The 17,636-nt window shown below is 37.9% G+C and overlaps 1 protein-coding gene across 1 annotated transcript in view; it reads right to left on the bottom strand.

Moving 5' to 3' along the window:
- Positions 1-17,636, bottom strand: part of shroom3 (shroom family member 3) — an 84,431-nt gene that overhangs the window by 65,019 nt on the left and 1,776 nt on the right. The window contains exon 2 of the mRNA XM_022213475.2: positions 7,660-7,814. Coding sequence (XP_022069167.2) covers positions 7,660-7,814 — 155 coding nt within the window. The remainder of the gene's footprint in view (positions 1-7,659; positions 7,815-17,636) is intronic.

Genomic DNA, 17,636 nt, shown 5'->3' with positions numbered 1-17,636 from the left:
AACTACTGAAAACTCTCAATATGACAGCCATGTACACGCTAGCCTGGTTCTTTGGGTTTAAGGGGAACAAAGCAACTTTTCACTGCAGGAACTCGGGAGAGGCGTCAAAGGTCACAGGCATCGACCCAATTGCTCAGATGTACCAACCCCATAGCAGGCACCAAAATTGACACTATAAGAGGTTTTACAGGGTATTTCCAGCAGTCAGAACATGTTAAAAGGTTTGTTTCACCCAACAACTTCAACTGCAAGTTCCTGCAGTGGAAAACAGCCTTTAGTTACAGCATATAACTACTAAAAATACTCAATTTGACAGCCATGTAGAAGCTAGCCTGGTTCTTTGGGTTTAAGGGGAGCAAAGCAGCTTCCCATTGCAGGAACTTGAGAGAGACGTCAAGGATTACAGGGATCGACCCTTTCTGCCTTTCTGGTTTCATCATGGTGTAAGATCCAACAGCTTCAGCGGCTACACTAACTCAGAAGACACCAAAACAGCAACCAATATCAACCAGCATCAAGACCCCTCAGGCGTACCTACCCCACAGTATGTACTTTTCTCTTTGCCAAAAATGGCATTAAAATGGGTTCTACGGGGTATTTTCTGTGGTCAGAACATGCTAAAAGGTTTGTTTCACCCTACAACTGCAAGTTCCTGGAGTGGAAAACAGCCTTTAGTTACAGCATATAACTACTAAAAATACTCAATTTGGCAGCCATGTAGAAGCTTGTCTGGGTTTTTGGGTTTAGGGAGAGCTACATGATGACAAGGATCTAGAAAGTACCTGCCACCTTGTGCTGTTTGCCAAGAAATAAGGTAATTTAAAGGCATAAGTTGGCACAAAAGATCACAGGAAGTGCCCCTCAAACGTACATTTCAGCCTTTCTGTCTATATTACAGTCTAAGATTCAACAGCTTTGACCAATACGAAACCCAGGAGTTCACCAAAATAACAGCCAACTCAATGAGAACATAGGTAATATAACAATGGAGGTTTATTAGCCTGTATGACGAATGTACACTGTTGATGACTCTAACCTGCAGTAGGCACTTTGTTCTGCAACAAAATGGCACCAAAAGAGGCTCTACAGGGCATTACCAGCTGTTGGAACACTGGTTGTATGGGTTTGTTAAACTTCATAGATTTAAAAAATGCTTTCACTTGACTATAACCAATATTAGACAATCAGAATATGTGAACTGAGTGTACTTATTACCTGAAATTGAACCTGCTATGACTATCTTTCATGTTCAGTCCATCGTAGAGACCAAAAATGTACTTTCCTTGGAGACTACTAATAAAGAGGGCGCTATCTCTGCAGATAAAGTACAATTTCTTTCCTGGAGTAATAGCAATTTTGACAGTATGCTGATGTTGGAGCAACATTTTTTGTTATTTCAGTTGGACAAGAGCAGCTGTTATTGATTTATATATTTATTAAGCCCAGACAAAGCAGATGCAGAACAAGGTTTTAATATTTCAACAACTCTGTCTCCCTAAAACTATGCTCCTGTACAGCAAACCTACATTCTCAAACAAGTTTTTGTGGAGTTGTGTTCACAGGTCAGAGGTCAGTTTCTCTGCGTGTCAACAACATGCACACAGAGTTCAATGCTAAATGAACACACTGAAGGAGAAATATCTGTAAAATGTCCACTGCATCAAGCCAAACAAATACGTTGCTCAAAACAAACGCCCTGCAGGCCTTTTGGGAGCTTTAATTCAGCCAAGCCCAACAACCTGGAGAAACCTGTTGGCTAAAAACAATTAAGTGTCATCGCAAAACACCCTGAGGTTAGGAGAATGTGATGATGTGAGTAAGAAGAAGACAGAAAATACACAAGTTACATGATAAAATCTGGAAAAACTGAAGAGATTTGAATGAACTCCTCATACATCACAATAATTATCCTGATGTAGTAAAGTCCCTGATGTCACACAACTATCTTCACTGATTCGTTTCAAACCAAAAACATCACTGAACACCCACAAACACTTACAGCTCTGACGTGCAGCTCCTGAGAAAACACTCGGCTTTGTTTTCAGCTTGTTGTGAGCAGACTAAAGCCATGATTCTGTCTGTCTGAACGTCTGCGGCTCCGACTCTCTGCCTCGTTATTTCTGCTTCCAGCCAATCAGGGCAGACCTGGATGAACCAATCAGAGGGAGCGCAGGCAGGTATGGAGGAGAGAGAGTCGGACAGACAGGTGTGGCGACTGACAGGTGTGTTTGGCGTTGACATCACACAGCTTTTGTCAAACCGACACCGAGGAAACACGAATAGAAAACCGACTGTAGCACCTGCTGAAGTCACACACAGTTTTATTACTCAGACTTTGGTCCTGTGAGGCAACAACCATCAGCTCGGTTCAATAAACCTTTATTATCCCTGAGAGACTGCTGACGGAGGAGGAGGAGGCGATGAAAGGGATTAGAGAGAAAATGAGCGTCGCACAAAGGGACAAAGCTTCATCGTATTTTTAGACTACAAGGCTGAGAAACCACTAACTTTCTACCACGAGTGAAACCAGAATTAGAACCTTGTGGTTGCAAGAATTCAAGTGTGCTACTGGGTTCTTACACCTCGAATCATCAGGAACCTTCTGCTGATTTGCTTCAGCTTTCATCCATCATCAACAATGGATACTTAAAATCTGTGACATTTTAGAGGGATATATTGAGTACTTTCTGAGATAACATTCTCTAGAAAACTGTCATCAACACGCTTTAAGTACATTTTTCTTTGGAGACTCTTTGAAAGACAATATCTGAGGAACTATCATGCCATTGAGAATCTTACTGATGTAGAAAATGCAAAAGTTAATGCATAAAGATTCACCAAAATGCAAGACATTAAGTGTTTCATGTAAAAAAAAAATCCTAGGGGAGAACCTCCAGAATCGAAACGACTTCTAAACCAATTGGCATTAATTTATCTTTTATCTAGATCTGCAAATTTTTTAAAAATCTATTTCAAGTGTTGATCTGCCAAAAGTCTGATTGATTTTCAGTAAAAGTCTGGTTCATGCACAGACTCATCGGTGTAAAATATGAGCAACTGTGCTAAAAAATGTCTTGTGATGTGTAAAATTGAATAGATAAAAAGTCATTTCAGCAGATACCATCCATTCAAACAGGTTATAGCTTGATGCTGTGCGATGCCAATGATGAGCTGAAGCTAAAGACGAGTAGAAATTAGATTAAAGAATGATTGTGTTCAGGGAAAATGCATTTTGTTCCAGTTCTAAAAGCAAAAGTTGCACTAATGTGATTTCTCCAAGACCAAAAACACCAAAAAAACTGAGAACTTTGAAAAATAAAAAACACCACAAGAACCTGGGAACCCCAATCATTTTACAGGCCTATAGCGAGATCAGCTCAGGTTCATGGGGATTGTAGTTTATAGAGACATCTGCAATATAAAACTGCCAGAAAAATACATGATTTCACATAAATTAAGTTGGAATCAATGAAATAAATGAGCATAACACCATATATATCAACATAACTCTACAGATACGGCTGTCGAATCAGTGTCTTCCTTTAAACTCTTCTTAAAAAGGTGATGTTGTCCATTTCTTGTCATCTCACTGGGTTGTACTCTATATTTTGTTGCTTATTTCCGTATTTTTTTAAAGTTTTTTATTCACTATCACTCCTATTATAACCATTTTTAGCGTTGTTTTGATGGTGTAGCGCTCTGTTTTCTTGGTCTTTTCCTTACTTTGATGCAACAATTCATTTTGAAAGTCTTTTACCATCTATTTCGACACTTTCGTCTACCAGGTATTTCTTCATGAGATTGTTTTGGTTCTGTGTTCGTTAACAGTGATTTTCTGTGGAAGCAGCAACTTCTTTAAGCGTCAGTACACTCCAACACTCCAAATGCACAGTTATTTTATCCTGTTTACTTCCTGAAACTACACATCTCAGCTACTGTAACGCTACTACTTCTGTCTATATGACATATCTGACGAGTCCTACAACTGTCAAATGATTAGCTTGATATTACACAACATATTAGGTGTAATTAAAAGGTGCAATAGACTTTCTGTCTTTCTATTTAGAGGAAATAGCATCCAGAACTTTGGCCTATTATTCACTGATTGCTTCTTCTTATGCAAAATCATGCATGCAGCTGCAGAGTTTGACCTGCTGCACAGTCGACTGCTCATGACCACAACATGCAAACCAGAGTCCAGCGATCAAAGCTGCTAGTTTGCCTCTGTACGAACCCATTAGAGCAGAAATAAACATACCGACACACTAGCAACAAACAAACAAGCAAACAAACAAGCAACAGACCTGTGCATGGTCACGTTTGTCCATCGGATCCAAACAGGAAGCAGATCAGACCAAAACACGCTCCACTTCCCTCCTCGCCACGCCTTCTCGTCAGGCCATGTGTGCTCGTACGCCTGTCGCTGTCTAAAGTCTAAAGTCCTGCATTGTTTTGTGCCTCTCACGCGTCTTCCAGTAAATAAAAGCTGCAGTAGCAACAGCAGCAGCCTTGTTCAGAGTCACACCCCAAACCCAAATACATACCTGGCTTTGTACCTGAAACAACCTCAACACTGACGAGGATGCTGGGTGACGGACACACCTTCTAGTATCTCCCACTCCTCAACTCACTCCTAAATAGTTTCTCAAAAATCAATCAAAAAACCCAAAAAGCTTGCATCAAAGTATCTAAAAGGGTTGGATGATACGGAAAAACCACTATATCCCGGTTATTACAGATTAGAATAGAATAGAATCACTTTATTCATTAATATGGCAGATATTATGATATGGATCATGATTTTAGAGAAAATGGTGATTTTTGATTAAAACAGATATAAAAGTATGTGATTTTTGTTGGCGTTTCAACCAAATAAATGCATAATCTCACATCTATAGAATATGATTAGTAGAAAACCACAATGCTTTATTTGTAATGGAACGGCTCGTCCCTGGTTTTGGCTCAACTAAATAAAACAATAGTCTGCATCATTTTAAAAAAAAAATTATGACAACTTCTAATGAATTTTTGTTCAACCAACAAACTTCATTGAGTTGGAAGAATTAGCTTTTTCCTTTGCAAATTACCTAATGATTGGAAGTAAGCTTTTCAGTTGGTTAATGATAAAAATTAAGCCGTTTTAACTGTATTTCCACTTCTTTAATAGCATTTTTAAGTGTAATTTCCATATCTGAAATTTATATATATATATATATATATATATATATATATATATACACACACACACACACATACATACATACAATATAAATACAATCCCATAAAAAAAAAACAGTGTCGTCTCTAAAATCACTTCTTAAAAAACACTTTACTGTCTATTTAAATGGAATTTTAAGTATTTTGTACTCAATGCCCATAATTAATTTGGCATACTTTTTTTTAAATTGGTTGTTCCAGTCTTAAGTAAGGATCTAAATTACCTCAATTTTAAATTAGTTTAAAATCAACCAATGCAGATTTTTTTAAGAGTTTAAATTACACACACTATTAAACTGATGTAAAAACCAACATTATTATGTCAAACCAGCACATCAAAATAATGACTAGCTAAACTGGCTCTTCGCGTTAGCTTAAAAAAAAGCAATATTCTGACTATTTATTAAGATAGTTTGACTACAGTTTGCATATGATATAAAAGTACAATAAATTAAGTGTCAAAAACTGTGACATTAGGCAGTAATTACATACAGTTAGTTCAGGCTAATGGAGCTAATGCTAACATTTGTTAAATGAAGATGCTAGCAAAACCGCTAACTAATAATAAGTTTTGGGCAGAGCTTTTAATCGACACATCATCAGTTATACATCAAAGCTAAAGACAAGTTAATATACATAAATAAATCTATTTTATTTGATAGTTAAAGAATGTATTTACAGATAAACAACAAGCTAACTGAGCTAGCTTCCTGTCTACAGCATCACTGGTGTGTAGAGAACGAGATGAATTTAAAGAGATGATCAATGGACCTGAGTTGAGTTTAATCTGTTTATCATGTAATGAATGAAACAATCTGTAAGGTAGTAATATTAATGAATGGTAGCAGTGATAAAGAGAGTTCCGCTGCTGGTGTTTTTATTACAGACGACCAGCTCTGATTTGGACTCTGAACCAGGATGTACTGCAGAATCCTGACCAGTTACAAATTATACCGACTACGAGGAAGCAGCCAGAGAAATTCTAAACAAGAAGACATGCAGGGGAGCTCTTTGTGCAAAGTCCAGGAACAAAACTGTCTTAACACAGTGGAAATGCAGAATAAAGTGACTATAACTAGAGTATCATCAGAAATAGACAATTAAATTGATTTGTGGCAAACTTTCCAGCAAATTTGTGGCATAAGATGGAAATAAAAATCATGTTTTTCCCATAGGTTTTCCACGAAGTTAGCCAGATCAAGTCCATTGAAACTCCAGAAATATCACCATGCCACAAACAATATACCCAAAGGTCAACTACAACTATTTACCATAAAGGCACAATTTTGGAAGCATCCTACTTTGATAAACTCTATTTTTTTTACTAATTCATCAGCAAACACAAATGTAATTTGCTGGTAGATTACCTCAGTGTTAAACCCCATTCAGACACTGTTTTGCTGTATGTTTCTGTTATTTAGTTGTATGTTTCGTAGTTTTGAATCATAGAGTTTTCTTATGTCTTCATACGTTTTGTCAACTTACTGAAAAATGTTGCTTTTGTGAGAAAATGAAAGAAGGCAAAAATGTTTTGCCAATAATGGATCCATATCAACACCAACATAAAGACCGACACTGGAACCAACATGAAGATGGAAAGAACTTACAATAAACATCCTGTAAACACAAAATGGCTCGTTGTAATGTTAGTTACAGGTAGGTATCTGTTCATAGCTTTTTTTTGCTGACATATTGTCAATTTGGTGACATTACGAGTTTGCAGGATTAACTTTTAGTAGTTTTTGATTGTAATGTACTCACAGATATTTGGACAAATATCACTGGATCACTGTGATGCTGAAGAAATGTGATGATTCTGAGCAAGTTCTGAACAGATCTATGAATGCATTTGTTGTAAGTTTTGATTTGTTTTGCTAAATGTCCACGCTGAATGCAGACTGTATCCTGTAATATCATCAAATCCCATCTAGATCCATTGGTTAAATTACCAGGAAGCACAGGATGAGCTAAAGAGTAAGCTTGAAATTTTAAAATTAAAAAACAGGATGGATATTTGACGCTGTTCTGCACTTTTTCTGTACCTAATGACAAATTTGTTGAAGAAAATCTACAAATGCACTAAATATTTCCAGTTTCAGAACAACTGTGGAAACTCTTGTGTGAGTGACTCATCATTATTTCCCCCCTTGTTGCTAAATTTCCTGCTGATCGTTACCCATCAGCCAGAGGGATTCACCTTTCAACCTTTCTTCAACACACAAACTAGTGTTTCACTACCCAACTGCAACCCAATGGGTCCCAGTGGGATTATCAGGTATCAGGTTGGGTTCAGGCTGCTGGTAGAAAGACAAACATCCAGTTTAACCCTAAAAGCTACAATGAGTACCAAAACTAGACGCACTACCTTCATACTGTGTTTGTCTTTTAACAGGTAAATGTTAGGTTTATGGTTCAGTTTCAGGTTCGAAGTGTTGTTTGTACCTGCGGACGGTGAGCTGCAGAGTCTTGTACGATCCTTTAACCAGAGCGATGGCCTCCTGTCGGTATCCAGTCAGCTCCACTTCATTGATGACGATAATCTCATCACCGACCAGCAGCGGCTGCTCCAAACTGTTGGCCTTACCGCCTTCTTCTACCTGCACACACAACAAAAATAACAGACACTAAAAAAAAGCATAATGTAAATGTGTACTGTGGATGTTAATGAGTTTGTGGCTGCAAAATTTGTGCATTTAACTCCAGAGTTACTAGTACCAGTTAAAATCCATCTTCAATATTTGAATAAACCCCGAAAAATTCATCTGTGTGTGTCAAAGTTACACAGTCAGGAGTTTTGCTTTGTTTTTTCTGCAACTGGTTAGTTTAAGCCTCTTGACACATTCACATTACAGCAGTATCTTATTCGTTCGTGTTGATAGCATAAGCATTTAATTACAATTGGAAAATTATAGCTTTTGTGACAATACCCAACTTGGGGCTGATACGTAGGTCATGCCAACAAAAAACCAAACATGAATATCTTTTATTAGCTAAAGTCAAAGGACATATGCTGAAATGCAGTGCTACAGTTTCGTACATGCTAATAGCATTAGCATTCATGTCACTTGAATTTACATTTTTCCTTATCAAACTCTACTATAATACTGACTAGCTCCAAACTACAAAACAAGGTCAGCTAAGTTGTCTTCTACTTGCTAATAACCTAACTTTTTTCCTGGGACTTAAGCCATTTGCCACATTCACATTATAGCAGCATTGGTTTCAGATATGCTAACAGCATTAGCATTTATGTAGTTATTACAACTAGGAAATTACAGTTTTTCTAAAAATATCCAACTAAAATGCATAAAACTGCAAATCAAAGAAATTGTCATACCAATTCTGTGCGTACTATTAGAATTAGCTTTTATGTCGTGATTACAACTGGGAAATTATATTTGTTTTTTTGAAAGTATGTTATTCCAATGTGGAATGCACCTTCTGTGAAAAATTAGTGAATTATCCTCACTGAACCAACATCTGTGAGAGATAAAGAGCATCACTGCACTAAATATCAATAGAAGTGGTTATAAATTGAGTTAATAAGGAGACAAACAATGTTTATAGGGATTTTTTTGGTTTTTGTCATTTTTTTGATCCAGGATCATCATTGCAGTTCTTGAGAAACTAATTTAAGAGGAGGGTTAAAATGCGTCAACCTCATTAACCCTCCTGTTATGTTGTGGGTCAACATAACAGAAGGTTTAATGAGGTAAAAACTTGATTTTCTTTGGAGGCGGCCTTGAAACCTGGTACTGAACTCTAAATCAATTCTGCAAAGACAGTAGAGTTCAGCGGTGGGACTTTTTATTCGATCTCCAAGCTCAGAAATTATACACCAGCAGTGACCTCAAACGGGTGGACCCTCTTTGTGCTAAGCTACGCTAAACGAGTCCCGGGTCCACCTCTGCACTGGTGATGAAACTTGTCGAGTCACACTTGCTGTGGCAGCTGCTATCAGGGTTTCTATTGTTCTGCTGCTAGCAGTGTGTGCGTGAGCGTGTTATGAAGAGGGTCAGCAGCAGGGAAAAGCTGCGGGTTTTGGCTGTTTGCCTGGAAGCTTTGTCATTCTTACATCCTGTCTGTCTCATAATTACTAGTGAGATTTTTCCCCTGTAGCCTTCACAGCTTATCAGACACACTGTTCTGTGAAGCTCTGGATTCCTCTGAGGCGGCGAGCTGCTTTGTAAAATCAAAAATGTAAGAAGAACAATGTAAGAAATGAAATTGCAGTCTGCCTGTCTAACTAGCTCATTGCCCACATCAGGAACCTATTGTTAAATGCAATGCAAAGAGTTGCTATTTGATTTAAATTAGAGCTTATGTTAGAGAAAGGCTGATGTTTGGCTTTTGGTTGAATGTAAAGAATTTCGCACTTTCACCTACTGACCTAGAAAATGGATTACCCAAGACAGCGCTACAGTTCCCAAATACATCAGCTAGTCCTTAGCTTAAAGGCGGTTTCTTTTGGAAGGTATTGGATGAAAACAACTTAGTACAACTTAGTATAAAAACATAGCCTAAATTTACATTTGTCTTATTTGACTATAGTATTCTGGGCCTGGGATCTTTCTGCATGGAGTTTGCATGTTCTCCCTGTGCATTCGTGGGTTTTCTCCGGGTACTCTGGCTTCCTCCCACAGTCCAGAAATATGCTGAGGTTAACTGATTATTCTAAATTGCCCGTAGGTGTGAATGTGAGTGTGATTGTGTGTCTGTATATGTAGCGCTGCGACAGACTGGCGACCTGTCCGGGGTGTCCCCTGCCTTCGCCCGAGTCAGCTGGGATAGACTCCAGCACCCCCCGCGACCCTAGTGAGGATAAAGCGGTGTATAGAGAATGGATGGATGGATGGACTATAGTATTACCTAGCTCTAAACTACAAAATATGTTCCAATCCATTGTCTTCTACATGCTAAGTAGCGTCACTTTTATCTGGGGACTTGTTAGCTTAAGTCTTTTGTCACATAAAATCAGCATGCGTTTCATGGGTGCTAATAGCATTAGCATTTTGGTGTAATTCTAATTGGAAAATTGTAGTTTTTGCAAAAATACCAACTTGGGGCTAAAGCATAGATAATGCCAACAAAAAAGCAAACATGAAGGTCTTTTATCAGCCAAAGTCAATAGAAATATGCTCTGCAGTGCTCTAGTTTTGTACGTGCTAATAGCATTAGCATTTATTTCATATTACATTTTTCTTTATCAAACTTTACTACAACACTAACGAGAATAGAATCACTTTATTCATCTCCGAAGGACTAAAGATTAGCTCCAAAGACTAGCTCCAAAGGGCAAAACATGATCCAATCTGTTGGTTTCTACATGCTAAGTAAGGCCACTCTTATCTGGGTGCTAGTTAGCTGAAGTCTTTTGTATCAGTATCAGTTTCGTACATGCTAATGGCTTTAGCATTTATGTTGTAATTAGAATTGGAAAATTACAGTTTTTGTGAAAATACCCAATTTGGGGCTAAAACATAGGTAATGCTAATAAAAAAAGCAAATATGACTATCTTTTATCAGCCGAAGCCAATGGAAATATGCTGAAATACGGTGCTACAGTTTCGTACCTGCTGTTGAACATTTATGTCACATGAAAAAGAAATATCAACCTGAATTTACATATTTCTTCATTACATTCTACTACTTACTAGCTTTAAACTGCAAAGCCTGATCAGTTATGTTGTCTTCTACCTAATAATATGCTAACTTTTTTCCTGGGACTTGTTAGCTTAAGCCTCTTGCCACATTAAGGTCAAAGCAGTACCACTTTACCATGTGTAAATAGCATTAGCATTTATGATGGAATTACAACTGGGAAATTATAGTTTTTCTCAAAATATCTACCTTAAAACATACAAAACTGCCACCCAAAGAAAGTCATATCAGTACCAGTTTTGTATGTGCTAATAGCATTAGCATTTATGTCGTGATTACAACTGGGACTTTTCTACAAACACCTAACTCACCATGTTATTCTGCAATGATTAATAATGTTTTAATAATGCCACCGTTACTATTTAAAAGTGCTGACTGATTTCTGTAAAAACCATAGCACCGATTACAAACCCAAATTCACCACATCATCACTCCTTCATTTGCTCTAAAGTGATGATGGTGCAGCTGAAACTCCCACTCCGATTCTAACAGGAATACTGTACATATCAGCATGACCCAGCAGCTTTATCAAGCCGACAGTGATGCCTCTTAGCAGCCTGTCAGTGTTTGCTGCAGTAGCAGAACGTACGTCTGCCGTTTTATCAGTGACTGTCTCTTTCCATAAAGGTCACATTGTCTTGTTGTCAAACTCATTGTCAGATAGTAAAAATGTCTCGGAACAAAAGTCACCTGATGCCTGCCTGTTTCCACTGTTTGATTGTAGAATTAAATGTTTTTGTTTTGCTTGGGTTGGCTCTCATGGAGGTGTTAATGCACACAAAGTTCACATTTTATTAAATATCCACAACGTGTAAATGACATCTGTAAAAGTTCTTAATAAAACAAGACACCCAACAAGTTCAAAGGTCATCTAACTCTGGTTCTTCCTGTTATCTCGGGTTGTTTGTCATAAAGCTGCAGGTGACATAAAAGCCATCGGAAGAATCTTTAAAATCGATCTGTAGGATCTAAATGGCTTCGAAATGTTGTACATAATGTCGTTTCACTTACAAAAATTAACTAATGTTCGATGGCATCATCGTAGTATCAGCAAGACAGTGGAACGTCTGGTGTTTTTCATGCAAAAGAACATTTAAAACCTGAACTACATAAAAGAAATGTACATTAAAGGGAGAATTAACCACATATTATGACTTGTGTATCCAAAATCGGCTGCCCTGACAAATGATAGCACAACTTATAGTCCAACACAATCTGTCAGAGGTTGCAGTGGACCAACTGACTCAACTTTTATCACACGCACACTACCGTTCAAAAGTTTGGGGTCACCCAGACGATTTCAGTTTTTCCGTGAAAACTTCCACTTATATTCATGTGCTAACATAACTGCACAAGGGTTTTCTAACCATCAATGAGCCTTTCAACACCATTAGCTAACACAATGTAGCATTAGAACACAGGAGTGATGGTTGCTGGAAATGTTCCTCTGTACCCCTATGGAGATATTCCATTAAAAATCAGCTGTTTCCAGCTACAATAGTCATTTACCACATTAATGTCCACACTGGATTTATGATTCAGTTAATGTTATCTTCATTGAAAAAAATATTTTTCTTTCAAAAATAAGGACATTTCTAAGTGACCCCAAGCCTTTGAAAGGTAGTGTACAAATGACAGTTGAGATTTAAAAGTCGGCATGAAAGTCCCCCAATGCTTAGAATGAAAAGTCACCAAGTGGTGACTAACATGACAAGCAATAAGATGTTGTGCCTGTTGTTGCCACTAGATGCTTTTCTGACAAAAAAAACCTGATTGTATTGAATTGAATGGTAAAACCCTCAACTTCTCTTGACAAAAACAAAGTCTAAGCAGATTTTACACATCAAATTCTACTCTAAGGGTTTAATTTTACTCCTTCAGATGAGAATTTAAAAGTAGATGTTGAGATTCATTGCCCTGTGAAGGAGATATTATACTTTATGGTTCGGCTGCTTTGACTGAATTGTCCTGTTGGGATACACTGTGGTTGCTCCCAATTGTTCCGCCAATGTCCAACCTCTCTTTTTCCAAATTACGATTTTCTGGTTCCAGTAACACATCTGACCCGTTAACTCAAAACCAGAAACCCTTAGAGGATCCAATTACATAACCTGGTATCTGTCAGGTTCACCTTGAGAGGTGAAATGCAGGAACTTTGACCAGAACGTGACTATATTTAATAGCTGTTTTCGCATACTTTCCTGTGATCGTCGAAGGTATCTGGCACTGTCCTGAAACAATAAACCCCGCCCATCTGGGACTCTTCAGATGTTAAAACAACTGCCAAGAATTTCTTGCAGGGTGTGTCTGGCCCTCATCTGAATTACAACATGTGTTACGGTTCAACAACAGCATCATGTACTGTAGCCCACACACTGCACCTCCAGCATTCGAACACGTACAGAACATGCTAAGTGACCTGAATCACCTCCGAGGAGACGAAACATGAAGCTGAGGCTTCACGTTTATCTGCACTAACGTTGATCCGCAATTAAAAGTAACTCAAATATGAGCTCCATGTAATGAACGGTGCCGATGCAAGGGTAAAGAAACATCCTCTCAGAGCTGTGAAAAAAAAAAAGTGTTAAAATCTAAACCATCCCAGAGGTCTGCAGAACGGTGCCGGCTCTGTTTGCCTTTTTCAGGAATAAATATACCCAAATAAGGGCCGCAGAATCACCCTGCAACCCCGCGAAAGTGTGTGTGTGTCAGCGACTGTGGTATTCCAGCTGAAATTCATTATCCTGCAGACGGAGATATCTAAACAGAGTGGCTCAGCCTGTTCATACCGTGACTGAAACAACATACCTCCTCTAATCAATAAAGACTGTGTGATTTGGGAAAATATCCTCAGAGAGCAGTGGGGGGGCTCGGCCAGAGCCCTCTGAATTTCACTAAGTTCCAGCTAACCTTGCTGCCTTGTTAAAACTAAAAAACGAAGCTACCCTTCATCACAGGTTAAAGATTAAGCCTGGATATGAGTTATGTGCAGTTCTCCCTAAGAGTTCATTTTTCCTTTTTTAGACGTTCCATCTGAAGGATATTCAGAGATTAATTCTTCCAGTATTTAACAAAAAAGAGCAAAAAATCTGTGTCTTGAGGCAAAAACATCCCAATGTTTAGTCTCTAGTAACAAGAGTGGGATATAAAGGGGTATTCCAGCATACTGCTTCCATTAAAAAAAAATCCATAAAAAAAGTCAAAAACAAGCAACAGATGTTACAATATCCTGACTTTTTGTCTCTAGTGAGGTTCAAGCTGTAAAAATACTGATTTCTACATTTCTAAGAATGGAACTCGTCGAGCGCTTCCGGCCTGTCTGTCAACCCAAACTTCCAGTTTGTAACAATGATGTTTTTATATAAATCTGAAGCTGAAATAACCCTAATTTCATCACTATGACGTCACCGAACTGCTTCACAACCACAAAGGATGTTATAGCATTGGTGTATCATCCTGTTAACTCTCTGGAGTCTATGGGGCCAATCTGGAAGTTGGATATCAGTGGACCAGTATGGCATTTGTGGATATTGTGGTTCTTAGTTTTGCATTTTTATGTCTAGAAGTCTTTACAGGTTCATTTTTTCCTTATAAAAGCTGGTATCTTTTTGATCCAGTTGCTACAGCAAAACATCACTAAGCACTGAGGTAAAACCGTCCAACTGGGTTTTAAATGAATCAGCTGTTTAACTTTTATTTTGAACGTGTAACCCTGGCACACATACAGGTTGATGCCAGTACCATCAAGTTGGAAACCAATGGACTAGTGTGAAATTTGTGGATATTGCTGTTCTTATTTTTGTATTTTTTATCCACAATTTACGCAATTTTTGGAAACATTTTCTACCCGACCCTTTAAAAATTTGAGGAACTGACCACAACCAAGTCAAATCTTTATCACAGTCCAACTTTAGGGGACCCAAACATGCTAGTTACCACGAGAGGTCTTTATGGGTTCATTTGGCGTCTCCCTTAGACTCTATATAAAAGATGGAAGTAGCTACTGTAATGTTACCCACTGGTTTGTGGGCTAAGTTTGGATACCTCAAGTTTGGCATTTGGCCGTCACCATGTTGATCTTCTGAAACCAGACATAATCCCAATATGGTAAAATATACCCTACTTTATTGTCTTTTTTTCCTCTAAATGGGACCATAATTTACAAAATTAGCATCATCTTGTGTTCAGAGAGTCTTGAAACTAGCAATTGAGACCACGGACTCATTACTGAGGTCGCAAACGGAGTTAGAAGTCAAGTCATTTTCTCATTAAATTCTATATAACCTGACTTTTTTGTAATCAGAGGAGTCGCCCCCTGCTGGCTGTGGCTACAAACACAGGTTTAAGTCATTTTCACATTCATTTTTCAGACCTGGGGGTTGCATGTATGGTTCTTCATAACTAAGACCCAACTCTTGATTGGGTGTAACCAGTAAGAGTCGGGTGAATTGTCTTGAAAAACAACTTGGTTATGTTGGGTTTGGTAAGGTAGTCCACCCCTAGTTTAGTTAGCCAATCAAAACGCTGAGTGTTTTTAAAGGCTGGTAACTTTAAGATCCAGTTGCTGCAGCAAAACATCACTGAGTGCTGAGGTACAACCGTCCAACTGGGTCTGAAATGGACCGGTTGTTTAACTTGTACCTTTATTTTGAAGGTGTACACTTGGCACACATACAGTTCGATGCCGTCATGAGACCTTAAAATTTAGACATATTAAGAGTATTTAACCTGAGCTGAACCGCCTGGATTAACAGAAACCTTCACCGTGACCATTGACCCTGATTTAGAATCACAAGAAACACACCCAACTGATGATAAACAAGATAACGGTGCTAAACTTCTTTTACTTTACTTCCATTTTAACAATTTTCAATAAGAAATCTGTAAATCTGAGATGGTACATCGAGTTATCTTACTAGAAATAAGAGACGCAGTGCAACATGGATGGAGCGCTTGTGTAGGTGCATGAATTTCTTCCACTGAAATCCAACATGAATATAAAAAGAGCTGCTTAATTGATGGAGACAAGGTCATTTTCACTGCAAAATAACTAGATTTCATTGCACTTTGTTGCATTTTAATCTCTCAATCTTATACCTTTGGTAAACTTTCAAGTGTTTCTGCATTTCCACTTCTTCTAATATGAACTGAATGTTCTTAAAGCGGGTGGCTGTAGTCCTAGACAGAGAGACGAATCATAAAAAGAGAAAACAGTGGAATACATAAAGACAAACAGAGCAAATATGGAATCTAAAGTTAGAGGCAGTAAAGGAAAACTGACGCCACACATCAGGCTGTCGCTGGGTCAAACACTGATCTAAGTACAGTACAAAATAAAAGCACGATTGTGTTCAAAAGCACCCAGGAAAACACATAATTCACATTCTTGTCCTATTTTACAGCCATCTGGCCTCCAGCCCAGAACAACATCCACACATACACACCCATAAAGACAGAAGCCTGATTTGCATTTTAATAAAATGAGGCCATAAGGACAGCAGAGGCATCATTAGAGGTCATCTTCTGTATTCCAGTCAGAAAAACTCAACAGAGATGGTGATTTCTGAGCAGAAGATGAGTTTAAATGACTCTGATCAACAGGAAGTCAAATCTTATTCATCATATCAGTCACTACATAATCTAATACAGTCAAATTTAAGGTTTTAGTCGATCGAATCACCGTTTTATCTAAATTAAACTTTGAAGAAGTGACGTTTACAGATGATGTTTGGTTTAAACTGTCAGAAATCCTCCTTGTTGACTTATTAAATACTCAACAGTGAGCAGTGAGTTGATATTTTGGACACCTACTTGTCATTCGTGTCATTTTGCTTTGTTATTGTCGGTTGTTGAGTCACACAGCGGTCATTCTGGCATCTTTAATATCCATCACATTGTGGGACTATGAAAGTCTTCAGGGCATTTTGTGAAAGAAAAGTCTTTACACTTAGATATTGGACACTGAATTAAATTAGCAGACACTAAATGGAGCATGGTATACGCTAAACGGGCAGTGATTGTTCAAACAAGTGTCTATTGATGGTTGATTTTCCTGGTTAAGATGACACCTGCAGCAGATACACAGCATGTCATATTTAAATCTAGAACTTCTTGGATCATTTTCTTCATTTACAGTTTATTTTACAGGTCTAGAGGTTTGAAAATGTTGGCTTTGGTTTGGAAACTGCAAACATTTACAACAAGAAGCCTGCAGAGCAAAGTTGGAGTTTGACTGAAACTGTGTTAGATGCATTATGGGGAATGTAGGAGCTGCTGTTTATGGAGTTTTTTTCCATGCCAGTTGGTTTCACATCATAGATATTTGACTGGGGATTTGGTGCTTTACTGTAAACAAGTGCCGACTTTTTTAAAAGAAATATATAAGATTAGAGGAGAAACCAAGTTTCACAAGTCAAACAGACTTTAAGCATCGCAAATCAAGAGGATTTTAAGTTGTTAAAAAGTAATGATGTGCAGGAATGCGCAAATTATTTGCCTGAGAATGTGAAAATTTACAGCAGCATTTAGCATAAACAACTTTAAATATGCAAAAAACAAATCTGTGCAATGACATTATGCATTGATTTTTGGTGGAATATCTCTGCTTTGGGTGCTTTTAAGGAAAGAAAAAAAGATTTTAAAAAGAAAGCAACTCTTGCAAGTCAACAGACGGCAACAGCTGAAAATTGAGGGACTTTTAAGGGATAAAAAAATACTAAAATTATTTATAAGGTGTGGAATTATGGGAGTTATTCATC

The sequence above is a fragment of the Acanthochromis polyacanthus genome, chromosome 18 (assembly GCF_021347895.1).
Source record: "Acanthochromis polyacanthus isolate Apoly-LR-REF ecotype Palm Island chromosome 18, KAUST_Apoly_ChrSc, whole genome shotgun sequence".
Taxonomy (NCBI): domain Eukaryota; kingdom Metazoa; phylum Chordata; class Actinopteri; family Pomacentridae; genus Acanthochromis; species Acanthochromis polyacanthus.
This window is presented reverse-complemented; position numbering and strand designations above follow the sequence as displayed.